At 37.3% G+C, this 27,529-nt stretch overlaps 1 protein-coding gene across 2 annotated transcripts in view; it reads right to left on the reverse strand.

Annotated features, from left to right (window-relative positions):
• The window catches only part of ADGRV1 (adhesion G protein-coupled receptor V1), a 282,802-nt gene that overhangs the window by 127,410 nt on the left and 127,863 nt on the right, over positions 1–27,529 (reverse strand). For both annotated transcript variants that reach the window (XM_039695669.1, XM_039695670.1), the window contains 8 exons: positions 27,056–27,227; positions 22,555–22,797; positions 18,174–18,581; positions 17,004–17,188; positions 15,697–15,946; positions 15,390–15,529; positions 14,250–14,410; positions 9,178–9,278 (listed from right to left, as the gene is read on the reverse strand). In XM_039695669.1, the coding sequence (XP_039551603.1) occupies positions 9,178–9,278; positions 14,250–14,410; positions 15,390–15,529; positions 15,697–15,946; positions 17,004–17,188; positions 18,174–18,581; positions 22,555–22,797; positions 27,056–27,227 (1,660 nt within the window). The remainder of the gene's footprint in view (positions 1–9,177; positions 9,279–14,249; positions 14,411–15,389; positions 15,530–15,696; positions 15,947–17,003; positions 17,189–18,173; positions 18,582–22,554; positions 22,798–27,055; positions 27,228–27,529) is intronic.

Here is a 27,529-nt window from a genome sequence, read left to right on the forward strand (position 1 = left end):
TGTCACACACTGCAGCAGGATTTCAGAACAAAAAGCTGTGAACAGCTATCTCCAGAGACATTTTATTATCTCATCACTTTTTACTGTTCTGCAATACATACTTTCTGGATGTCTAAACTAGACTGAGCTTAGTAAGAGTCCATTATAAATATGAATGAAAATCCTCGAGGCAACAAGAGAATGAGAGTTTGGTGAGACATTCCCAATGACTTCTGCTTCCAGCCAGAGCTAGCCAAGCTCAGACACAGACTCAGTCTGCACCTATTACTGGATTTCTAAGGAGTGACTTCTTACTTGGACTTGTGATAAAAAGATCAGTTTTCCACTCATGATTCTAAGGAGAAAATCAGCACTTGCTTCATATGTCAGGAATGATCTATTATTGCAATTAAGAGCAGGTTCTCCTTTGGTTATATCCTTTTGCAGTACTGAGCATACAGGCATAGAACAAAGACACAAATATAGTCTAAATGCTAAAGGTGTCAAAGCTAGCTTCATTTTAAACTAATACAAAAATGCAACCAAGAACACATTAGAGAGAAATATTTCATAAAGTTGGAGTAAAATAAGTGTGACCTTTTGAACAATAATGTAAAGAATTTTATAACAAAGAAGGTGGCTAAAGAGGTAATGCTTTAGACTTACTAATCACATGGTGAGTTTTCTTATTAAAACTTCCTTTTTTGCTTCTATTTCATTCCTTTTCCAGTGAAACCACATTTACATGACACTTTAAGAAATTGGTCTGATGTTAATAAGATATATTTTAACAATAGTTAAAATAAAATAAAATATATCCCGAAAGCTTTTGCTCTTCAAAGGTGGGAAGCTGAGATGCCCAGACTAAAAATTATCCTGATACACATCTGATGCTGACACACACATCTTATCCTGACACACACATCTTATCCTGAGATCACATCTGATCTCAGCTAGAAGTTAGTAATCACCTGCAACATATTTATGCCAATATCAGTCTGCATAAAGTTAAAGGCAAAGTACAAGTTTATTTAAAAAATCTAAAGATTAATATATGGATATTGCCTTAACCCATCCCATGTCAAGGGTAGGATGCTGTATATAAGTTAATGACTTGGCAAACATTCAAGTGAGGGTTTAGGAACACATTAACTACCCATCTACCCAAAACTCTGCTCAAAGGTGAGTGGCTGCAAGGATCTGTGACAACTGAAGAGCACAATTAAACATGAAGATAGATCTTGTTATACAGCTGTCTTTTATCTCCCATGGAGACCTTTTGAAAATGTTCACGTAAATGTCTCCAATGGTCTGTAAGTACGCAACTGTATCTTGATCACAGATTATACTCAAGCACAATTTGCAATATTTCAAAAATACATCAGAAGTAACAAATAGCAGTAATTATGAGCCAATTTTAATTATGAATTTATATAGAACACAGGTCTGTAGCTGTACTTTTCAGTTATATATTTATCTGTCATTTATGTTGTGCTGAGTCATGCACACCTATGAAAGAGGTGGTGGGAAGACAAAAAAAAAAACTTCAGTATATTAGGGTTAGAGTACTGATGCATCTTCATGGGATGCATATTGCATCCCATATTGCATGCCTACTTGATTCCTCTCTTTCCAACTTTTTTCTTACTATGGGAACACATCAAAAAGAAATAAAAGGCCACCTATCCCTAAGCAAAACTTCAGTTATTGCAGTTATTGTTTGAGAATTTTTTTTTTCTTTTCATTTTGGTCTCAAAACCACAGATTATTTACTAACTTATTTTCAAGGACGAATTTTCCTGACTTGAATCTGGATACCATAGAGCACAACAAGCCTAAAAGCCTGTGTAAAGAGGTGCCACTTAACCTTGTATAACACAGTGAAGACATTTATATGTCCCTTGTTTCCCACCTGCTTCTACGCGATGGTGGAAGACCTGTGCTTGGACTGCCTGGAACATGCAGCTTTATACCACACCACGGACAAGAGCAGTATCTGTCCAAAACTACTGCAGGACACAATAAATGCAAGTCTCTGGACACTGCAAGGCCCAGGGATAAATACTGGGGGGACAGGGGGAAAGGGCTAACCATTTTCTTCAGAATATTTGTCCTTTGAGTGGAACAGACATTTTTTTATCCGGGTAAATGAGATGCTAGGTGTTCATTTGACTCAATTCTGTTTGTTTACTCACAGACAGTCTTTAGACTTTGAATTCCTTTGCTTTCCAAGCTACTTCTTGCCAGCTGGTCCACAATTATTGACTAAGGGAAGATTCCCTATCCCATTTCAGCTGTGAAGTAAAACAATGTCGTTAATTATCTTCTGTGCACTTTCTCCCATCTCTGGTCTCTGAGACCCACATAAAATTCTAATATTCCAAGCAAATATTTCAACTGTAGACATTAATTGCTAATGATGCACATGCTTTGTGCTCAGTTGATTTCTATTTATTCATGTATCTTTGCCCAAAAAAAGCTTCCTGGTTTCTTCTTTTTTTTTTTTTTGAAATGGAACCATGGAAATATAGCATTTTTCTAAACCTTTTTTCATGGCTGAACACAGTTTGGGGGTTTTTTTGGCATATGAACATATAAGTTATATGCTTCTGGTTTCTGCCTCTGGCTAATATGCAACCCGAACTCTTTTTTAATAATTTCATTGATTATTCATTGTCATTCCAAGCATTTAAGGTTTCCATGATAATTTTTCAGAATCTAATCAGATCTATGTTAGTATTAGTGTCTTTCTTTCATATTATATTTAAAAATATTGACATCATAAAAATAAAAAAGTAAAAAAGTCTGTCATGTTATAACCTGTTTGTTTAATTCTTACAAATCTCTACAATGTCATTTTCAAAAGGCACTTTCTATACAAACAGGGAAAAATGACCATGGGAATAAAATCAGATCTACCAGCATGTAAAATTCAACCACAGCCTACTGATTAAACTATCAAAAATTATTTAAGCATTAAGCATTATTAAATTAAGCATTATTAAAAAGCATTTAATCATAGTTAACCACAACCATAAGTTAACCATAATCATAAATCGTAAGCTGGTATTTATGAAAATAATATTCAGTTATTTTCAAAAGCAATCAGAACCCAGTGCACTTAAAAGTAAACTTGCCACATGAATCTGTCAAGGTCAGGCTCTGGTTTCACGTCTATAAATAATCCAATTCAGTCCTGAAAAGGACTTGCGAATCTACTGTGTATGGAACATTAGCTGCCTGAAAGTTATGAAGTAGGTAATGAGAAAACTGTCAAAAATGGGAAAAAAGACCCCTTTAAAACCTTCTTGCATGTGGATGCAAGCAAAGTGACTGTAGTGGAGAAAGAACAGCACTTAAAGTTTCAACGGTTAGTATTAACTATAATTAGCTGTAAAGGAAAACTATTGAAGTGCTATTGCTCATAAAACCCTATCGATTTTTTCCTCTAAAAGGTAAGCTAAATTGAGAATATTTTGGAAACTTCATATTAACACAGCACAGCTGTTGCTACAGCCTGAATTTATGGATAACAGCAACTGCTGCTGTCCTTCTCTCCATCAAGGCAGGTTTGAGGAAAGCCTTCAGCCGGGAAAAGAGCAACAGAAGATTTGCTAATTAGAGAACTAATAGATAACTACTTTTTTATTAAAGCAGAATGGCACACATGAGAGGAGAGAACACAGGCAGATGAAGAAAGGAGGCATAAAATGGGAGAAAGAGTTGAAAAATTACAATGAAGCATGAAATAGAGAGAGGCAGCAGTATAACCTGCTTCACAGTGAGACACCCAGAACAGCAGTGAATAGGCAACCTGGGAATGTTTCTATCTGTTCTGCTGTGTGTGTGGTCCCCAACTGCTTGTGATGTTGAGAAAAAGTAGAGAATAATAAAAAAGAGCTGGGAGGCATCAGCTGATACAAATCTCATACTTCAAAGTGATAAATTGAACATTTGACTGTTTGTAGTGAGGACAGGAGGTGTGAGGTAATGTAGCAGCATTTTAACATATGTTATAGCATTGCTCATATATCTGAGTTCTGGCAACCCTAGGATATAATCCATAAAAAACCTAACAGCTTGTGAATAACACTACATGGGGCTCAACATGAGAAAAATGAACAAGGGTGGTAGAAGTAAAATCCCTACCAGTAGCAGAAGTAAAAATATATGGGTACTTCCATAGCACTAGATTATCAGCAAAACACCAAAATCCTGTGTTGACAGATGAAAACAAATAGCATAAAATTTAAATGGAATATTTCCTATTTATTTCTTACACTCATTTACTTGGCCATGACTACTACTCTCTCTTCTTGGGATATAGGTTCTTCAGCTGCTTCTACATCTCCTCACTCCCTAGACAGAGACTGTAAAGATAAACTCTTAGAGCATCTGCAGGGCCTTTTACTTTTGTCTGAGCTTCAGCTCTAAGTATCTGCAGATGGCATCATCATATCAAATCTCTTGAAGCAGTGGCTACTTGGCACTTGATGGAACTCACAGGCAAATTGACTCCCTCTGCTGGAGAAAAGTGAAATATTCTGCAGTTAGGAGTTCAATGAGTAGTCTTGTTCCTAGCCAGAAATCCGGGTGATCAATGATCCGCTGTTGTTTTATGGTAGTAGTCTTTCCTCACTGTTTAATTGTGCATAACATATATTCTAATGATAGAATATTGATAGGGTAGCCCACTTCTCCAGATAAGGATTTCTTGACTCTCAGATTCTGAAGGACCTCATACACTACACCTCATCTAACACCAAAGGATACCTGATATCTATCTATCTATCTATCTGTCTATCTATCTATCTATCTATATTCAAAATGTCTGCACATATACATGATCATTGTACACAACTTATAAAGTCATTGAAATCTTGATATAGATTACAATCTCTTCTACTAAAAATCTCTGATTAGCTGCAACTTTGACTGATTCTTCTTGGATATTGCAGACTCAAAAACAGAAAGAGTAATAGAGATGGGCCCACAAATCCTCATTGATCGTAAAATATATTGCTTTGCTATAAAAGCATTCAATTTATGGTAGTCCACTCTGAAATTGTCTTTTATTTAAATCTAATTCCCAAATAGTTCTACTTATGATTAGATTGAAACTGCTTCTGAAAGAAGCTGCATGAACTGTGCTCTGACTTGGTAGGAATTACTGAAATCAGTGATAATTAGTAAATAAATAAATAAGTCAGTTTAATAATAACTAGTACCTAACTAATAACTAGTAAATAATTAAATAAGTCAGTTTGAAACCTAATAAAATAGTCCCTGGAGAAAAGGGTTAGGTCCTAATTTTTGCAATGGTAACAAAAAAATAGGTGAGACTCCAGGAGTCACTGCCTGATGTATTATAGGGGACTGTGTTTTCAGTAGGACTGGGGAACATACATTGTATCCCCTGGTACAGCATGATTTTATAAAGTAAATAAAATTTATTTGCTGTGATTCAAATGTTATGCAGGGAACTGGTGAAAGCAGCTTACCCACATTAACATTTTTATTGACACACCTTCCCCTTCTCACATACCCAACAAGTGTCTCAGCTAGCTGTGCTTTCCAATACTCCAACAGAAGTGAAAATCTTTTCAACTTTCCGTTCTTAGTGACATCTGTAGAATCTTTCCTTCTATAAGTGAGAAATGTTACACTTTATTAACCCAAAGACAGGCGCACTGACAACAAGGGTGGAAGAAGAATACATACCACTCATAATTCTTACTGAAACATTTCACATTGCAAAGTAACAGGACAAACACATTAGCATGGAGCCAAATTTCTGAAATGAGCACTAATTCTGGATCACTGTATACAGTTCTTGTCTGTTTCCTCTGTGTCCTCTCAAATCTTACAAGCAAGAATTGTTGGTATCTCATTGGCGTTATTGCTGCTGTCAGGTTACAGCAAGGAAATCAAAAGCAAGAAAATTTTAAGCTTATGTTTCCTCAAAGACAAATTCCTTTACTCTGGGAAACTGGGCTCTAACTTTAAAGTAATGCATAAAAACATTTGTTGCTTCCTATTCCATAGAAGTTTCATATTTCATATGGACCTGGAGTTTAGTGAAACTCTACCCCCCTGGCTTCTTCAGAAACAGTCCTTTAACTAGGATTTCCCAGGAGCTAACTAAAAGGCTTAGGCTTACCATAAGGGAAGACTGAATTAAAACCAAAACTTTTCTCTACTGTCAGGAGAGGGGCGGGTATTCAGTCACTCACTGTCACAAGCTGTGACAATGGTGGATGGTATAGAGAGTAACTGTAGACATCTTATTTTGGAACACGCTTTGCAAGCTTCCCCTATCCAGGTATATATGTCAATTTCATTTGGGCTTTGATTATGTGTAGGAGAAAATAAGAATTTCCTTATTTTGGAAGAGAGGAGTTAGGATTAGAACAGTACAGCAAAAGTATAATTTCTCTGTTTCTGTAAAGGTTTCACTTTCATAGCATGGCAGAAGCTACAGGCCCTATGATCGATCATTCATTCATTCATTCATTCATTCATTCATTCATTCATTCATATCCTGCTCCTTCATCATCTTTTGGAGATTTTATCACATCTTTAGAATTTATCTTCTGGCAGAATTGTCCAAATCTGAAATAGTCCAAATAATAGAGCAACAGTTGTACCAAGAATGCAGTTTATAATTTTAAAATAAATGTTTAACAATTTTTTAAGAAGAAGATGGTATGCACTATTGCTTCTTGACATGTATGTTTGTATTTCTGCTTAGGTTGAATAACACAATTTTCAAATATTAAGCAGAGTAATATAATTCTTTGTCATACATTTCCACCAAAGTCAGTGCTAGGATCAACTTGACCTGGCAGTTTGGTAGCTATTGCAGTGATGGGTGGTGATGCTAAGTGCATCATAGTAGTGTATAAAAAGCTTGAGGACAGGATAAATTAGAAAATACTGATTTTTTTGTTTGACAAAAATAGGATGACACAGGTTTTTTTCTATTCGACTGGACTTTAATTTTGCTTCGCTGGCCATAAGAATGGAAGGCCATTTGTACACAGTTATTGCTGTAAGTGGATTATGAATGTTCAAATATTCCAGAGAAGTGGCTACTGCATATAGGCAAAGCAGCTCAACAGTGCATTCACAAGAAGTCTGAACAGAGAATTTAGAGTACATGCATGTTATTTGTAATACTCAGCATGTATTGTGGAAATAGACCCTGAAATTTAATGCAGACAAGATGCATCAAGCTGACAACAAGCCATGTACAAAGTGCTTATTCATGCATTCTGCCTGGCAATCCTCAGGTAAAGCACAGTAGCCATAACAACGGTTCATACTGAGATTGTAACCTAGGTTTATAGCTCTGAAAATAAAAATTTTATTTACTAGTATGACAGTATTGTGAAGTGCATTCTCATACTATTTCAGTTTTTTTGAATACTCAAAAATTCACCTAAATTTACTCCAAAACTGAAAATCTCAGCCCAGAAATTTTTTCCTTGGTGCATTCAGAGTATTGTTACATGAACTTATGCTTGAAAGGAATAAAAAATGTTTTATAAATATATAGACTTTCATGTTTTTCAAATGAGCTCCACCAAACACATGGTGAAACATCTACTGTTGAATGCTTTACAAGTGCTCCATTAATGCTGGCAGCCCTGGACACACCAAGAATGAAATGAAGCTTGAATGTTGTGAATCACCATTCCCCATCACGGACGGAGAAATTAACTTTTGTGAGAAATTACAAAGGCAGGCACAGCCTTGGAACAGCAAGTTTCTGAACAATGTAATGAAAAGATTTGACTGCCATCTACAGACATTAGTAACCTTTGCAATGATAGCAGTTTAAAAAGAACCTTAAAACTACAAACCTAATAAACACCTAGTGGAGATTTTAGATGAAAACTAATTATTTATGTATGTATAAAACAATGGAGCTACCACAAAAAGCTTCCCAGTTGGGTTTTTTTGGGGGGGTGGGGGGGTTGTTGTTTTAATTTTGGGGTTTTTTTCACCATAAAAACATAAACACAGTGAAACACCTTCATTCTCTAGAGTGGCCTGAGAGCTAATAGTTACAAATCCAGTGTCTACTAGTGCCTAAAGACTAGCAGAAAGGAATGGAAAATATTATTTTACTTGTATTTAAACTATGAAATGCTGATTTTCATGTAGTAAGTTCTCAGTTAAAACTGTCTTAAATAGTTTCTCTAATACAGAGTCATTGGTTAGCAAACTCATGAAATTTTCAATTACTTTGTGAACTTCTTATCATATGTATAGTGACCAAATTCTTGTATGATGGTACAGCTGTACACATGTCCGACCGCAGGGAACCCGAGATACATACATAAACTACATAGAGTTTTCTGATAAATTTTGGCTATCTAATCAGGCTAGTTCACAACAGGCCAAGATATCAAAACACAGGTAACCGTACAAAGATTTTTTTTCTGTTCAGAACAGCTGGTACAGTTGTTCAATTTTTCTTTGTCAAACAGTCTCTTTTCACTCTTGACTTAAAACCACTTTCCTTTATCTGACAGCTGCTGCCAAACTGTCTTTACTTCCTCTCCAAACTAGCTCACTCACTAGCTGAACAGTTACCCTGCTAAAATCCTCTTTCAAAAATCTTGTTTTATACTTTCAAAATCATTGCATGGCATTGGAAAAGAGATAAGGAGAGTGATGTATTTCCAAGATTCAGGATGGATGACAAAATTACTTAGAACCATACAAATTGTACTTCTGTAATTAAAATTATTACATTTACACATCACATGGAAATGTTTTCAAGAATTATTCTTCAGAGATCAGAATTACATATAAAAGTTAGTATGTAGTGTATTTAAACAAAAAACAGGTCACAGATGGAAAAGCCTATGGGCCCAAACAGACAGTAACTTTCAAAATCCTTCAGAAGTTAGAACTGAGCACAACATTCCACACATGGAATTTCTTCTCATATTGCTATATCATCCATCAGTTTTCATTAAATATTCTCAAACAGTGTGTAATTTCACTTGAATTCCCAACACAGGATATAAATATTGCGCCAATTTTAAGTGTCATATGTTGAAACTTCACATTTTCCAAAAACATTTACACAAAAGATAATCTGTTCAGACACGGCCGTGAAAGTGAAGAAAAGGAAAGCAAACATGTAAATACTCTACATATTGAGATTTCAGCCTTTTTTCTTACCTGAGTACCCAAACAAGCAGCCATCATATGAGTGAGAAGTTTAGCTGCAAACATGGCACACCTGGTGCAGAAAAGGTGGGAGATGATAGCCAAAGTGAAACCTACACAGAAATGATAATGAAAAAAGTAAAAAAAAAACCAAAAAAAACAAAACAAAAAAAAGACATATTTAAGTTTAAACTAATAAATTGTTCTATATTATCTAGCAGATGTTTCTTGAAGGTGCAGGTTACCTAAAAAACCCAACCAAAAAAATCTTATAGGGAGAGTATGATCATTTTGGCTCACACTGGGATCACTCATGAGTTTATTTCAAATACTAAAATGTATTTAATGTTCCCATATGTTGCCACATTCTCTTCATAGACAAAAGGAAGGCACAATTCTTCCCAAGAATATTTCTGAGATTCACATTTTCTGAACCTCAGAGAAAGTAAAAACACAATTCTTATCTTACTTGCTGTGCCTGTGTTGTGCCAAAGTAGAATGCAATATGGAGATTACTTATCCAAAGTGAGGATGTTTTGTTCCCTTGGCCTATCTGGGTCAGGAGATAAGTGCAGTTCTGTGCAGTTGTGTGCAGAGTGAGTGCCTCGCAGATTCAGTCTAGATGAAATGTATAGTATAATAAAATGATTAATTAGCCTTCTAATAAGATGGAGTCAGATGCATCATTCTCTCCCCTTCATCAGGAGTCGCCTTAGCTTCGATACCCATAGGCTTGGGAGACAAAATAATTTCATAATGTAAAGCAATTTTTGAAAAGTGTTTCTTTGGTGTCCCTTTCTGCGTGATATGGGTGATTATAATAATAGTTATATACAAAGCAAAGGTAACAGTTCAGTGTTCATATTAGTGCTTCCAAAAAAATGTTTTTAGAAACAGTTACATAAAACATGCCTCTGTTGGGTAGCACTATTATAACAGATAGCTATAACCTTCTAAATGCCAGTCTCCCATTTCATCTGTGTTGAGCATAGAAATTTGTTATAGCAGTAGTCAGGAGGACTGACACTACTTTTCATTTCACTAACTAATTGCAAATATGAACACAACAAAGGCCCCCCTTCCTAACAGTAAGTAGTTCCTGGGAAAAGGTCTCTAGGAAAGTTAAGCCACCAAGAAAAACACTGCTAAATCTCAGAATTAAATGGAGTTAATTGTGCACTTCAGTTAGGGCAGGAATTTGGGTAATTAAGGCAGTTCTTTTATGTCAGTCTTGAGACTGACTATTTGTTCAGCTACCAGTATTTGTAAGAGATAAGTAAAATAAATAATTGCTAAAAGTATTATTTCTAAGTATTTCAAAATTACTTAGGGATATTTACACAACCATCTACATGGTCTCTCTCTTTTTTTAATATTCTTTTTTTCAATATTCTATTTTTCTTTTTTTTAATATTCTACTTACACCCAGATGGAGATGTCAAGATATACGAAAAATATCGTTATCACTCCTAAAGCAATTTGTTACTTAAAATATTCATTTAAATCTAGTAATCTGTATCATCACACAAGTAAACATCTTCAACCAGCCAAAAAACTGAAAGGCATTGGAAAGCATTCACCTCAAGTTTGAAATAAACCCTTAACCAAGCTAAACTATGTTTATTTTTAAAACACATTTTTATGACATATACTGTAAGTGACTAGTTGTGAACAATGATCTGCATCTTTATTGATTCAATGCAGCAAAAAGTTTTTTAAGCTTTTTTCTTATATTTTTTGTATAATTGTATAATTTTTTTTCTTTAGTTTCTATAGCATTTTGCATTTTACAGCATTTTGTTTCATCAACTTACTTGTTTTTTCTCTGTAATCCAGCAATTGTATTTTAAAATCTGCTTATTTTTATGTGCTAAAATCTCCTTTTTTATTTTCAAATATAATCATCAATTTGTGTGGAGCCGGTAAGAAACTGAGAGGTTTTCTCTCTGTCTTCATTTTCTTTGGCTGACATTTTAAAAACATTAAGGAGCCTAGATTTAATCTGTTAGGCAAGTTTGCTTGGATGGGATAAATAAGTGATTTAGCTGCTTGCATGATTTTTATTGCTCATATAGTGATGATCTAATATAGAAGTCATAAACCTCACAAGAAGCACACTCAGACCCCCATTTAAGGGAGTTAAACTTAGTAGAGAATTCCATTTAGCATGTTTTCTTAATAAGCCCATTACTCTTAGTGCCTATAAATGCAGGAATTCATTTCCAACCTAAACAATTCTGTGGTTCTAAGAAAATTTACTTTAATTTGCGATTGCTGCAACATAATAGTAAACCAGCTGCAATCTGAAAGGCTCATTCAGACGTTGAGTTCCAAACTTAGATCCCCTGCTTCCCGCCTTGTATTTTGTGATTTATGCTGTTGAAGCTGCTAAAGAGTCATGTTACTTATAGGTTAAACTCTTAGGTTTTTTTCCCAAGATCTTGGGTAGCAGTAATGCAGCAGAGTGTAATGGAATCTCGCCGGAGTTATAATTTCTGAATGTAAATTCTAGCTAAAATTGTCAAAGAAATTTGACAAAGAGGATTACAGTACTCCTGCTAGCAACACAGATAAATTTAGGGTTTTTAAATTTCTTCCCCCAGATGAATGACATATTATCTCTTTTCAATAAACCATCCCAGCGGAATGGTTTATTGAAAAGCGACATTATGTCAGGAAACAGCCAATCAGGCAATCAATGGGTATACCAGGACCACGTGTAGGAGATTTAAATTGCTCTAGGGAGTGTGTTGAGCCAAATGGGGCAAACAGGGGCATGGCACAGCAGTGAGGGCGTGGTACAGCAGTTTGCACAGGAGGGATGCAGCTGCTCTCCTGGCTCCTGGTGGTGAGTTATGTTAGATGGGTGTGTTTTGGTCGGGGTTTTTGGGGCTTCTTCCACCAACTTGACTAGATCCAGCAAGGGCTTATAAATGGTCAAAAGCTTGCTGCTGCTGCTGCTGCTAGCAAAAGTGTGCTAAGCCCAAACCTGCCAAGAAGGACACAGCTGTCCAGGTCCCTGGCTGCAGGGAGTAGCTGAGCCTAGGGGTAGTACCAGAGGACAGTGGAAAAGGCACCTGTGCGTGGTGTGAGCCAGTGAATGAGCTACTCAGAGAGGTAGCAAAATTCCCCCTGACGTTCCCAAAATAGGTAAAAGGCCCTGGGTCCAGAGACTAAGGCAGATGATGGTAAACAAAAAAATCTGGGTGGAGAGTCTCCCAGGTGCACTTTGTCTTTCAGATGGATCACCTCAGGAAATTAAGAACAAAAGAAGGGTGGTTGTAGTAAATTCACCTTCTGAGGGGAACTGAGGGCCCTGTGTGTCACCCAGACCCATTCCACAAGGAAGTCTGCTGCCTTCCTGGGGCCCAGGTATGGGATATCAGCAGGAGATTCCCTGAACTAAGTCACCCCTCTGATTATTACCCACTGCTGCTTGTCCAGGTTGGCAGTGACAAGGTTGACAAGAAGGGTACCAGGTCTTTTGAAAGGATATCAGGGCCCTGGATTGATTGGTTTGTGGCGCAGGAGCACATGTGTGGTTCTGCTCAGTTCCTTCAGGAGCAGGGATGAATGATGAAAGGAATAGAAAAACCCACATTATCACTGAATGGCTTAAGGGCTGGTGACATCAGGGGAATTTAGATTTTTCTGCCATGGGCAATTTTTACAGCACCAGGTCTGCTTGAGTCAGATGGGCTCCATCTGTCCAACAAGAGCAAAAGGATTCTAGCCCATGCATTGGCAGGGCTGATTGAGAATGCTTTAAACTGGATTTGTAGGGGGAAGGGGATAAAACCAGGCACTCCAGGGGTAAGCCCATGGGTGGTAAGCCAGAGTCAGGGGTGAAATCAGCAGCACAGCTGTAGTGCATGTATACTGATGCATGCAGTGTGGGTAACAAACAAGGGGCTGGAAGCCATGGTACAGCAGCAAAGCGATGACATAGTCACCATCACAGAAATGTGGTGGGGTGACTTGCAGGACTGGAGCACTGCAATGGATGGCTACAAGCTCTTCACAAGAGACAGGACAGGGAGAAGAGGTGGTGGGGTGGCTCTGTGTTAGGGAGGCTCTGGACACCATGGAACTTGAGATTAATGACAAAAAGATCAAGTGCCATGGGTAAGAATCAGAGAAAGGGTAACAAGGCTGACATCCTGGTGGGAGTCTCCTACAGACCACCCAGCCAGGATGAAGAGATGGATGAATTATTGTATAAGCAGCTGGAGGATGTTTCAAGATTGCCAGCCCTTGTTCTTGTAGGAGATTTAACCTGCCAGGCATCTGCTGGGAACTCAACACAGTGAAAAAGAGGCAGTCTAGGGATTCTTGGAGTGTACAGAGGAGAGCTTCTTGTCACAGATGGTGAGCGAGCCTGACAGGGGTGGGGCTCTGCTAGACCTGCTGTTTGCAAACAGAGAGGAGCTGGAGGGAGATGTGGTGGTCAGAGTCCATCTGGGGCACAGTGACCATGAAAGAATAGAGTTCTCAATATTCAGTGAAACAAGGATATTGAAACTTCAATAAAACCTCTACACAAGACTTCCAGAGGGTGGAATTCAGGATGCTGTTCTGGACAGTACCTTGAGAAACAGCCCTCAAAAGCAAAGGGATCCAGGAAAGTGGACATACTTCAAGAAAAAAATCTTGAAGGCACAGCAGCAGGCTGCCCCTATGTGCCAAAATATGAGCCAGCACGGATGGGAATGGGTTGCCCAGGGAGGTGGTGGAATGACCACCCTTGGATGTGTTTACGAAAAGACTGGATGTGGCAGTCAGTGCCATCGTCTAGCTCACAAGGTGGTGTTAGGTCATAGGTTGAACTCGATGACCTCAAAAATCTATTCCAACCTAGTTGATTCTGTGATATTTCTACGCTTGACATTTTTTTTCCAATGGCAAAATTTGTCAGTGTGCAAATACCAGATAGCACCTTTAATAACATTTGGTTAGTTAACATTCATTCAATATTCCACTAAATAAAAAGATTGTCATCAGCTACCAAAATGTTAAAAATCAGCCAACCAGTTTTACTGGTCATCAATTGTTATTAATAAGAAAACTGTCTTAAATGAACTGACCTGAAATACAGATGAATCCAGAAGAAAAAAAAGCCTCGTTGTATGAAGACAAGTTATCGGTTTGGGCATAAACTGTATAAATGGACATATGAGAACAGGAGCATTCCACATAATCTGATGTGCCATCAACCACTTTGCAGAAACCGCTATCAGACAGCCAGCTGCAAAACAAGTTCCACAAAGTTGGAAATGGACTTGTGTAACTCACATTGTAAGCAGGCTAAAAAATTTTTGTTGTATTCCTGGAATACCAACTTCGCTAAACTATTGCAGAGGTGTTTTCTGTAATCTTTCATGTGCACTGCTCAGAATAGCACATTTACATGAGATTAAAATGTTGTTTATATTTTTTCATGTTCTTTTTAAAATTTTTGTAAATATATTGAAATTAAGTTTTCTTCACTAGAGAATTTATGTGGCCATGTTTTTAAAATTTCTGCTAGATTTCTACGTCTGTCTGACTTTTCAAATAGTTACTTTATTTACTCAACACCTTATCCTGTTATGGAGAACAATTTATACTGCTCTTTTTTGGTTTGAAACTAAAATTCAGAAGTTTTTTGTTCATTGGTTTTTGTTGGGTTTTTTTTCCAGTATTGCTGAAGTGGTTTGGAAAAAGGATAAGACATACACAGGTGATATCCTAAGCCATTTCTACTGGAATTTGTGCATAGATAAAAGGAGAGCATACAGGTAGATTGTGGTGCATCTCCTCCTGAAAACAAATAGTTTGTATCAATAGCAGGCTGGTATCATCCAGTTGGTCTAATGAAGTTGAATCTAAATCAACTAGACTTCGACAGGATATAGAACATCCTTATCTCCAAGTCTTTAACACATTCATTGATGCAATTCTGGGATTTATGGCCTGTCACTGCAACCTAATGCATCATTATACAATCTAAATAGTATTTTGAAGAAAAAAGGGCAGAAGTCAGAAATATCTGAGCTATCTGAACTACTCATTTTATTATAAGAGAAGATTTATGTACTGGTAAAATGGCCAGAAAAATTAAGGAAAAAAGACATGAAATGGATCAATTTTATATTTGCAAATTATTTAATTTGCATTATCACATTTTGCACAAATACATGGATTCATGGTAGACAATGGAAAACTAAACACAATAATAAAATAACCTTTCATCAGCTTGATTCCAGAGGAGACATAGAGACGTCTGTGGAACAATCCGACTTCCTTCAGCATAAATACGATAAATGACTTCACTGTTATCTTTCAAAGGCTGTGAACTCTGACCCTTCAAGCTCATTGAAAAAACCTGAAACAACATGTACAATGTAAAGATATATTTAATATTACAATTCAACACAGTGCTCATTTTAATCAGTGCTCATTTTAATCAGAGACAACCATAAAACACTTATATTTTGAGCAATATCTAAATTAAAACAAATTCTTGGGGAAAAAAATTGCATTTCTTCAAACCTTGTTCTTCAGAGCAAGTTCTTTATCTCTAGTAAGGAACCACTGCTGACTGCTGTATTCTGTGAACTGTACGGATTCACATTTCTCTTCTTGGGGAGATGATAATACTACAGAGACCTCTAGTAGGTGTTCAGGTACTTGAATAGAATCTCCATCTTTTCCATTAAATCTATGTCCATTGATTTGCTGAGGAAACCAGTTGTGAGCCATTATTGCAATATACGGGCAGCTGTCAAGGACATTTTTGCCTCTGTGGAAACAAAAAAGCAATAGGGCTGGTAAGTGGGACCCAGCTTCACTATTCATCACGTAATGACTTTAAAAGGTATTTGTGATTTGTTAGTACTTTATTAATTCATCATTTTCAGGCCTGTGATATTTAATTGGCACACTATTTCAGTTTCTGTGGGGAAAAAAAAAATAAAAAAGAGGGCTGAATTTTTTGCCTATTTCAGCATCTCCATTTCCTCTCTGGTATTTGCTCCTTATGACCTGCAACTAAAACCTGTCCATAATGAATTAGGCTATCAAAATACTCATCTTTACAACCTGATGTAGAACTGAGTCTAAAAAACAGGGGAGGCATTAAAATGGATGATGTTGCTTTATTTTTTTTTCCCACCAGATTATGCAAAACATTTGGAATAAAGAATTTAAACTTTAAAGTTCTAAACACTGAACACACATTCCATTACCAGCTGTTTAATAGATCCTCAATGGGAGTGTTTAAAATCATCTGTGTCATAAAAAAGAATAACCTCAGTCACCTATTTCTCTTGCCCATTAGCTTGATGAGGCTATTATGTTCTTGGAGACAAAACTAGCAATTTGAAACTACGAGTAGCTTTAAATATTTTAAAACAATGTTCAAGTGGATCAAAACCAAGAACATACAAATTACAAAATGCCAGCAGAAATTTTGTGTTGCTGACTTTCATCTAAGGCTTAGAACACATCTCTGCATCATACAAACACATGTTATTTTCTTAGCAAGAATAATGAATTCTTTCCAGGCAATATTTGAGTTAGAGGTGGGTCAATACATACCAGATCTCCTGACTCATATTCCCAGATCTATTCCATACCAAAGTAACAGTTATGTGTGACAACCAATCTTACAAAGCACTATATATACTGGCAATATGACACAGTGCTTTGTAAGATCATGACACTGTAACAACACATTCACATATGGGTAACATACTAGACAGGAGATAAGTCCCTTTTCTGAAAAAGTAATTTAGATTTTCTATATTGGTAAACTGTCATGTATTTACAAAACATATTATGAATTCAAGCTTACTAACCTTTCTCCTGGTGATCCACACTTTATCCCAGCCAACAGAGAAAAAGCAAACTTCTCAGTCACCTCAGCAAGCAGGCTATATCCTTGTGTGTCCTTGCGTTTTGGGCTAGCCAGAGCACACAGTATGTCATAGAAAAGACTTCTACTTTTATCAGTGAGTAACAGTTTTTCACCTACACCTGTAACCTAATGAAAGGAGAAGAAATCAAACAACATTTTACACAAAGGAATCTGCTTGTAACATTTCCTCATGTTCAATGGTTTAATGATATCTTCTCTGTTAGTCCAACATTCATTCTGAAAGTTCTGAATATTATTCCCAACTCCTGATCACATAGGAGTTTCTGAGGCATAAGACACAGTCTGTCAAAGTTACATAAAGATATGCTTACTAGGGGATTTGATTATTAAAGAAAGGATGTGGCATCTTTCATTCTTTCACAAATCAAATATTTTTTAGTCCTGAGAAGTTTTTAAATTATTTTCTCTGTTTTTTGTGTGGCAACAATCAAAAATGAATGGATATTGTTATTATGCTTTGTATCTAGATATTTAGAAATTTTCCAGCTTCTATGTATTATTCCAACAGTCCAGAAGAGACAGAATGCCATACAACTAACCCATAATTTTCACAGAAATTAGAGCAACGCTTAAGCACTCAGCTACCCTGAGAACCAATTCCCTAAGATACTGGAGGAAAAAAGACTGATGCTTGGTTACGACTACAGTAGACTCCAGCTGGCCCAGGTAGGATTTGCTTGAGTGTTGACTGCAATCCGCTGTAAAGATAGCAGCAGAGGTTGTGCCAGGTCTCAAAGAAACAAAGGTGTGACCCAAGAGTAAAGAAAACATAATAAGCTCTATGAAGCTGCAGCATCAGAAGGAGAATTGCACAGTAGAAAATCTAGAAGAGCTACAGGTATTTATGCAAAATTAATACTAGATGCTCATTTCAACCTATTTGATTTGTGATTTCTTGCCACCTCCTAACTAGTGGCAGACAAGCTCCTTCCTTGAGAGACTTCACAATTTCCACTTTTGCAGTCTGTGCTTCTGAGTCACTGCTGTGGATGTGATCTGCCTTGTTTTATATGTGTGTGTTTGCATGTGCACCTTGTTGTGTTATTATACTCTAATTAATGTAATTTAAGGACAAGCAAGAAGTGTTTACCTTATCTATTATATGTACTACAGCAGTAAGTTGCTCTTCTGTAGTTTCTGTAGCCACTTTGACATTCAGATTCTGAAGGATTCTGTGTAACATGGTGTCATCAAGAGGCTGATGCAGTTGATCAATCAGTCCCCAAATTGGCAAGGAGTCCAAATCTGAGACAATGGTAATGTTAGAAATACCATACACATCATCTATCTTGGCACCACCTGTGGGATTAGAAAGTACAACCTGGAAACGTTTAGGAAATGGGTTTAAAGATCCTGTCTTTGGAGTCAGGGTCACATCCAGAAATGCATTTCTCTGTCCATGTGCAAAAGTCAATAAACCTTCAGATCTGGCAAAATCTTGTCCTGCCACAGCTGGAGATATGAAGGTCCGTCCAATAGGTTCAGGTTTTTGTAGTTCCTTAAAACAAAGCAAAAGAGTTTTAGGTAACATTATGATAGATGTAATTGTTCAAAACCACCTGCTGTAGAACATACTTTAGGTGGGTAAAAAAAAAAGTGTAAAAAAGAAGTCCACTTTCAAAAAGCAGTTATGAGTGATGAAAATATTACATTTAAAATAATTATCTCCCTGAATCAGTAATCAATCAAATCTAGGAGAAGAATTATATATTATCAATAGTAAAGAGGGTGTCTTTCTTTTCCAGAACAAAAATCCATAAAACTTTTCTGTGTGAATAAATACTACAGAAATGTTAGCATATGTGTGAATTCCAGAAGGATTGATGTAAGACTATGACCTCACTTTAGGGTAGAGAAAAGTATTACAAATACATAGAAAACTAAATAAAAGCAAAGCAAAAGTTTTGGAAATCTGTGTCCAAATTAATATCAATTCATGGTATTTTCAGTCCCGGAATACACACTTAAAAGATGAATAATCCATTTAATACAAAGGCAAATCAAATGCAGAATACACATGCAAGGAGGATAGATTAATTTATCCAGTAATGCTACATGGCCTTATTTCTTTGTGAAGCAACGCTGTTTTTACCTTCCCTGAGGTTTTCAGTTACTGTTTCATTCTTCAAAGTCTTGGTTTTTTTATCACTTGCCATAGCCTTGACATTATATCAGGTAATGTACTAAACTTTCCTTAAGAGGAAACTAACTTCCTGAGCTATTATTCAACTGTATTATTTTTTCAAAAGTATATATTAATTTAATAAGGGCAGCTTGTATACTGACTCCTAAGTAAAGGTCTCCTACTGAATAAAATGGGGATTTTAATTTGTGAAATACTAGACCCCTTTTGAAAATATTTACCTTTTATTAGTAGACCTTATTTATGGAATGAATCAGACATTTTCTGAGTTCATTGGAGAACCTGGTAAGTCAGTGCAGCCTGTAACTGTTCAAAATGCACTTTACATGATCCCATCACCTGTGGAAATGCCAGGGGGAAGTTTCCTATTGTTTATCCCTTCCCATTGAGAATTAGGAAATGGAAATAAGCAGAAATAAAACACTAGTGACAAGAACAATGTCTAAGAAACCTTTGTAGGTTGAGGTAAATATCAGTTTCCAGTTATTGCCCTTCTGTCTGCTGAGGTCTGATGCTGGATTCACACATACTAAGGAAGTGCCAGGAATCATGTTTTTGCAGATCTGCTAAAGGAGAAACTTCATCAACTGCAACAGTAATGAGTGAGGCATGCATTTAAGAGAAAAAAGGGTCAACAGCTAAAAGAGTCTTGTGCTACAGAGGTAAACATCTCAAAACTACTGGATTATGGGGTATTCTTTACATAAAGAGCATAATCTGACAAAAAATTAATGGGGATGATAAAATTTACTTTAGAGCATTCTATTTTTGATAAGAACAATTTTTTTGTTTAGTCTTCCAAAAATATTTAATAAAATTTAAATAATTTCTCTTTTCCTATGTATGTTCAGTTACTAATAATACATTTGTTGCCTAACAGAGCAAGTGTCCTGCTGTCTGGATGTTGTATACATAACCATCAGGATAAAAACTTAATTTCAGATGAAAAAGCCTCAAAAACTGAAGGCTCACAAGAGCCTTAGAACAAAGAAAGAAATATATTCGATGCTTGGCTGACCATAATCTTTGAGGACACTGAAAGATACTGCTAAAAAAAATATTCTGGACAATGAAATAAGAAAAAGTTATTTTAATAATGGAAAACCAAAGAAGCTAGGCTCAGTAAATGTTTGACTCTTTCCTGAAAAAAAATGCTAATCACAGTCCTATTTACTTTAAAGAGTGATCAATTATTTAATTTATTATTATTTAATTAATTTCAATTATAAAATGAATCATAAAATCCATGATTTTACTAATGGTTTGGTTTGAAAAGGATCTTAAAGACCATCTAGTTCCAAAGCCCCTGCAGCAGACAGGGACAACTTTCACCAGACCACGTTGCTCAGAGCTCCATTGAACCTGACCTTGAATACCTACAGAGATGTGGCATCCACAGCTTCTCTTGCCAGTGCCTCACCACCCTCACGGTAAAGAATTTCTTCCTGATATTTAATCAAAACCTACTGTCTCTCAGTTTTAAGCCATTCCCTCTTGTCACTACATGCCCTTGCCAAAAGTCCCTCTCCAACTTTCAGATAGCCTTCCTTTAGGTACTGGAATGTTGCAACTGGGTCAGCCCAAAGCCACCTCTTCTCCAGGCTGAACAATCCCAATTCTCTCAGCATTTCCTCAGAGCAGGTGCTCCATCCCTCTGACGAACTGAGTGGCCTCCTCTGGTCTTGCTCCAACAGCTCCATGTCTTTCCTGTGCTGAGGACCCCAGAGCTGGAGGCAGCTCTGCAGGTGGGGTCTCACCAAAGCGCCCATGGCTGGCTCATGTCCAGGCCCTCACCAGCATCCCCATGTCCTTTGGGGCAGGGCAGCTCTCGATCTGTTCATCCCCCAGCCTGCACTGGGGATTGCTCTGACCCAGGTGCAGCACTCTGCACTTGGTCTTGTTAAACCTCATGAGATTCCCAAGGGCAACTTCTTGAGCCTGTCCTGGTGCCGCTGGATGGCATCCCATCCTTCAGGAGTGTCAGCTGCACCCCTCAGCTTGGTGTCTTCTGCAAATTTGCTAAGGGTGCACCTGATCCCTTCATCTATGCCATTAAAGAAGGCAGTAAATAACACTAGTTCCAATGCAGATCCCTGAGGGACACCATTTGTCACTGATGCTCTGAGCCATTGACTGTGGCTCTCTGGATGTGACCAACTTTGTTATCCATCAAAAAACAGTCCATTCAAATCCAACATCAAATCCATCTCTCTTCAATTTAGAGAGTAGGATCTTGTGAGTTATGTGTCGAAGACTTTACAGAAGTCCAGAAAAATGACATCTGTAACCCTTCCCTTGTAGTCTGATGTAGTCACCCCATTATAGAAGCCCACTAGGTTGGTCAAGCAGGACTTGCCCTTGGTGAAGCTGTGCTGGCTCTCTCCAAGCTCCTTCCTGTCCTCCACATGCCTTAGCAGAGCTCCTGGGAGGATCTGTTCCATGATCTTCCCATAGGCAGGAGGGGGAGGCCAACAGGTTGATAATTCCCAGGGCCTTCCTTTTTACTCTTCCCTTTTTAAAGGTGGACATAGTAATACCCCTTTTACAGTCACCAGGGATTTAACCTGATTGTCAAGACTTCAAGTAACAAGGGAGATGTATGGGCAACAACATCAACCAATTCTCTCAAGACTCCAGGATGCATCTCTTTGGGTCCTATAGAGCTGTGACCATTCATTTTCCTCACGTGGTCACAAACCCAATTTTCCCATACAGTGGGAGGGACTTGCTCGCCCATGCCCCATCCTGCTGTCCACCCACTTCAAAGGCGTAGGGAAAAAGGTTGCGAGTGAAGACTCGCAAAAGAAGTGTTGAGTCCATTAGTCTTTTGTTAATCTGTTGCTACCAGTTTCCCAGCATTGTCTATCAGGGGAAACACCATCTTTGACCTTCCCTTTCTGGTTAACACACCTTTCTGGTTAACAAGCCCTTCCTGTTATTTTTCGTATCCCTTGCCAGGTTTACTTCCAGCTTCACCTTGGCCTTCCTTACACATTCACATTCTGTATCTATTCTCTTTCCAGCTCACCTGTCCTTGCTTCAACTGCTTGTGCATTTGTTTCTTTTTCTTTAGTATGACCAACAGGTTCTGACTCAGCAATGCCAGTCTCCTGCCTTTGTTGCCTGATTTCTTGTTCCTGGGGATTGCCAGCCCCTGTGTTCTATGGAAGACTTTCTTAAAGATCTGTCAGCTCCGTTCCACTCCCTTGTCCCTGAGGGCAGTCTCCCAGAGGAAACCCCTGACTAGCTCCCTGAGGAGATGAAAGTCTGTGCTTTCCTAAAAGTCAGAAAAAGATATAAAAATAAATAAAATAATCATAAGTCTTACCTGCATACTGTAGGTAACCATTGTGGTTACTGATGTACTAGAATCTCTAAGAACTTGCAGACTGATTAAAGCTGTATTCTTATAAGCAACAGCAAATCGAGATCCCACAGCAAAATACAGTAAACCATGAGGAGCATCACTTTCCAGGACAGTAATAAAAGCAAATCTGGCACTGTTGTTCAAAGCAGCTCCTGTGCTTACAGCATACAGCTCAACAAAAATATAAGTTTCAAATTCCGGTACCTGTAAGTGAGTGATGATTTTCATATCATTATAAGACCTACTAATAACTTTCAGCTTTAAATAAATATTTATATATTACTTTATATGCACAGTGGATCACTTTAATAACACTTTACACAAACATGCTTCCTGAAATGTGCAATAAGTACAATAAAATGTATCATAAAATCAATACTGCAATGGATATCACTCTGTCAGGCACAATTATTAAATCCCAGATTTTCACGTAGAACTTGCTGCATTAAAGTAGCTATTTAAATAGTGCAGGCATTATGGCTTTAAATTTGACACAAATGACAATAAACCCTTCAAGAGTGCCATATTCCATATTATAGATTTACACAGATGTACTTATTAAGCTCTTTCATTTTCTTTTTACCTTACGAAAAGGCACATACCTACCTACTCACTTTTGGAAATACTGCACAGAAATAAGTACACAATTTTGAAAATGCAAATAATTTGCATAATAACTCTCCTGTATTCAAGTACTGAACTCAATTAAAGTTCTGAAAAATATTTTGCATGCAGCTTAAGCATTTAGACACTAGTATGTCCATGCACGTTTTTACAAGAAATTAAAAACTCAGTAGATTTGCACACTTAACTGAATTTATTTAAAATCTCAGAGCTTAGATAATATTATTTGATAGATTTTTGTGATGTGTCATGTATAGAGAAATACTTCACTCTGAAAATACAGGCTGTGGAACCTTGTTTCCTTATTGAAAATAAGGTAGCAGTGTTAAGTTTATAATAAGACATTCTGCCTCGTCTTTTATTTTACCTACAAAACAAATGTAACATTTAAAAATAGACATCCAAATTTTAAAATTCCAAAAATTCCATTCTAAAATTCCAAAAATAATTGGAAAGATGTTACTTGTACCTACTACATGCACTTGTCAAGTAGCAAACTTGAAAAAAAAAAGATTTTAAAAGTTGGGGGTTTTTTTACAAGAAAATAATATTATGAAAAAATGGCAATCACCGAAGCCAGTTTTGGGGTTTTTTTACTATTTTTTAAATTTAATTTGTATAGCCAGGTTTTGGTAGTGGTGGAACTACAGGGGTGGCTTCTTTGAGAATTTGCCAGAAGTCCTCCCCAGCTGCCAGAGGTTCTGTCTGGCAGAGCCAATGCCAGACAGCTCCAAGATGGGTCTGTCACTGGCTATAGCCGAGCCAATTGAACCACACCTATGAAAACATATTTAAAAAGTAAGAAACCTGTCTTTATGCAGATGTAATTGCAGCCAGAGTAAAGTGGGGTGACAACATGTAAAAGGAACAACTCTGCAGACACCAAGGTCTGTGGAGAAGGAGGAGGAAAAAGTGCTTTAGGTAGGATTTCTCTGTAGTCCAGCTGTGCCCCTGCAGCCCATGGACGTACATGAGCATGCACAGATCCATCTGCAGCCCATGGTGGAGCCCCATACTGGAGCAGGGGAGGTTATGACTCCATGGGTGGCCCACACTTGAGCAGGTTCCTGGCAGGGACCTGCAGACCCATGGAGAAAGGAGCCCACACTTGATCAGGCTTCCTGGTAGGACTAATGGCTGTGTGGGGGATCCACACTGGAGCAGCCTGCCCTTGGAAAGACTGCACCAAATGGGAAGATGACGATGTTGCAGCAGTTTATGGAGAACTGCTGCCTGTGGTATGGATTCACATTGAAGAAGCTTCCCATTGGAATGACCCTCTGGTGGAGCAGGGGAAAGATTCCTCTTTCTGAGCAACAACAGGAACAACATGTGATGAAATGAGCATAACCCCCATTTCCCAACTCCATTTGCTGCTGGAGGGGAAGAGGTAGAGCTGGAAGGAGGGATGGTAGGGTGGAAGGTGTTTTAAGGTCTCAGTTTACTTCTGATTATCCTGCTCTGTTTTGTTAGCAAAAAATTCATTTAATATCTCTAATTTGAGCCTGTTTTGCCCAGGTGTTTGGTGAGTGATCTCTCCTGGTCCTTGTCTCAACTCCTGAATGCATTGTTATATTTTCTCTCCCCTGCCCAGCTGCAGAGAGGAGTGACAGAGAGGCTTTAGTGGGTGCCTGGCATTCAGCCAGGGCAAACCCACTACCCAAAAAGCTGTGTTTCAACCCTGAACTTTTTGAAATCATACCTTAATTCTGGGATTTTTAGCTAATAAATTCAGTACTGCTGAGGAAGTAAAACTTATGAAAGCTAGAATGTATCCTACAAAAATGTAAAGTACTTAGTTAATGTATTTGTTACTTTATCTTTTTTTACTACATTTACTACTAACTCACAAGTTAACTTATGAAAGAAAAACTTTAAGAAGAAAGAGGAAATATATGGAGCAATAAATAGTATATGTTTTCAGTTAAATTGTTAAGTGGTTCTCTAAATGAAATGTTCTTGACTAATGACAGGCACAATTAAACTGGAATGAATGGGGAGCTTTAGCCTTCCAGTAGCACTTGCTGGAATGGCAGAGGCTTTATGTGGCACAACTGCATGTTTCTGGAGCTTGTGCACTGCTGTTATTAAATACTGATACCCCTTCTTTGGTCTAAAGGTATTTCATAATCTCAGTTTACTCAGCAGGGCAGCCTGTGCCCTATACACCTATTCACCGGCTCTATAATGTAAAGATAACATCTGAAGATGGAGAAGGAAAATGGCTCTCTTGGTGGACTAAATCCATCTCCTAAATAGGAAATCCCTATTTCCCACATATAGCATGTTGCAATATTTTCTAGAATGGAGTAAAAAAAAAAACCATGGAAATCTTCCCATCTAGTGATTTTCCAGTGCCCCGACCTCAGCTTTGCCACTAGCCTGGGTGCTGGGAAGGATGAAAGTTTGGGAAGAGACAGGAAAGTCTCAGAGATACCTATGCTTGGCAGAAAGATTTCTGAATGTAGAATCTGTAGAAGGAATAGAAATGAAAGCAAGTTTTGATATAGAAGAAAAGAAATGCTGAGCCAGTCTTACTGGATAACTAAGAAGGCAAAGGTATGTTAGTTAGAAGTGGGTTTTATGCCTTAGAGCAAACGATAAACCCACCTCAAACAAGATGTTTTTACCAAGCAGAAAGAAAGCACAGGCAAAGAAGTCTGCTGATGTTGCAAGTAGAAAAAAGGTCTCAGAATTTTCCACTGCGAGAAAACTTAAAAACAACTTCTAGCTTAAACTGCAACATGTTAACTTTTAGTGATTGGCGAATAGTAACATGAATATGGTAATTGTAGTAGTTATGATAGGCTATAGGGAAAAATTAAGATATAGATTGGTTCTTCTGTATTAAGATGCTCAGCAAAGAAAAGTATATAATGTATACATTGAAGTATATAATTGTAACCAAAACTAAAGAGTCTTCAGGTCTGCAGCTGGAGCTGACAGCAGTAGGCATAGGCTCTGTTGCCCACAACCCTGTACTGCTGTAACATATTGGATGTAATAAACTGCATTATGAAGAGCTGCCTAGAGTCCTCATTATGGCTCTTACACCGGGGTGCTATGATAATTTATTAGAAAAATTTGAAACTCTCCAACTTTAAAATAATGGCAAACATTAATCCTTCCTTTCTTAAGGGCTTAATCTAACCCCTATGTATTCACACTGAAATATTTTTTCCTTTTCAATAAAAATGACTGAATACTGTGTTTTGTGTTAATACAATCATGTCTGTATATTAGAGTGCCATCTGAGTCTCACAAAGCTGTTAGACTTAGACAAATGCAATTTAGTGGATGATGGCTCCTAAATTGAACTTCACTATTCACAAGGCAGATGAACAGAGACAGATTTTTAGACACTCAGAGACCCTTAGGCAGTTTTTATGAGTTTTCAGAGATCACTGTGCTAGATTTAGGAATATAAAATTACATAAAAGTTAGACTAAAAGGTATTTTTTATTCAATGAGCTATTATTTACAGAATGTTTTCCATCAACCACCATAAGAAATGTTTTGGTAGATGAAAATCTTACTCTGTAAAGGATGAGAGCATATGATCTAACATTCCATTGAAAAAACTCCATTCTTTTTCCTTACTGTTACATAAAAACCTAAGATCTGTAATTTACTCTTCAAACTAAATACTTATCTCCTTCCCAAATTTTTTACCAGTCACAATGGAGTCAATAGAAGACTATAAATAAACATGTCCCAGAGGAGTCAGATACCAAGTTACTATCTTCAAACTAAGTACTAGTTCGTCTGGATCAGAGGAGTTTTTTCATCTTAACTAACTGCAATTCAGTCCTGTACATAAAAAGCAACAATTACTTACATGATCAGGTTTTATTTCAATAGAGATGTTGCACATTGTTTGACCTGCCACACAGGTTGTGGCTCCCAGCACAGCTACAAGCTCATTCTCCAAGTTCACACCATCCTTCAGAAGGACAACAGCCGTTTTATTAAAGGTCACACGCCAGAAGATCGTCACATCTTCAAAAGCCCTATAAGCAAAAGAGAAGAGTACGCACTTACTGAAGGAGAGCAAAACAGATTTAGGAAACATAAACCACAGACATAACATACATTTTATGTTATTATTCAGAACTTAGCATTATGGAATCAACTGCTTTACAATGAAAAAATAGCTCTTTTTGTTTAAATTTCTGCCTCTAATACCTATTTACATTACAAAAAAAAGTAACAGAAGAAGAAAATAAAACAATTATGGGAACGCAGATTTTTTCTTAATTTTTGTTTCAGATAACATGCAATTATCTGAATAAGAGACACTTGGAAAGCATGG

This window comes from Passer montanus, unplaced genomic scaffold, assembly GCF_014805655.1.
Source record: "Passer montanus isolate IOZ18808 unplaced genomic scaffold, ASM1480565v1 scaffold91, whole genome shotgun sequence".
Lineage (NCBI taxonomy): Eukaryota > Metazoa > Chordata > Aves > Passeriformes > Passeridae > Passer > Passer montanus.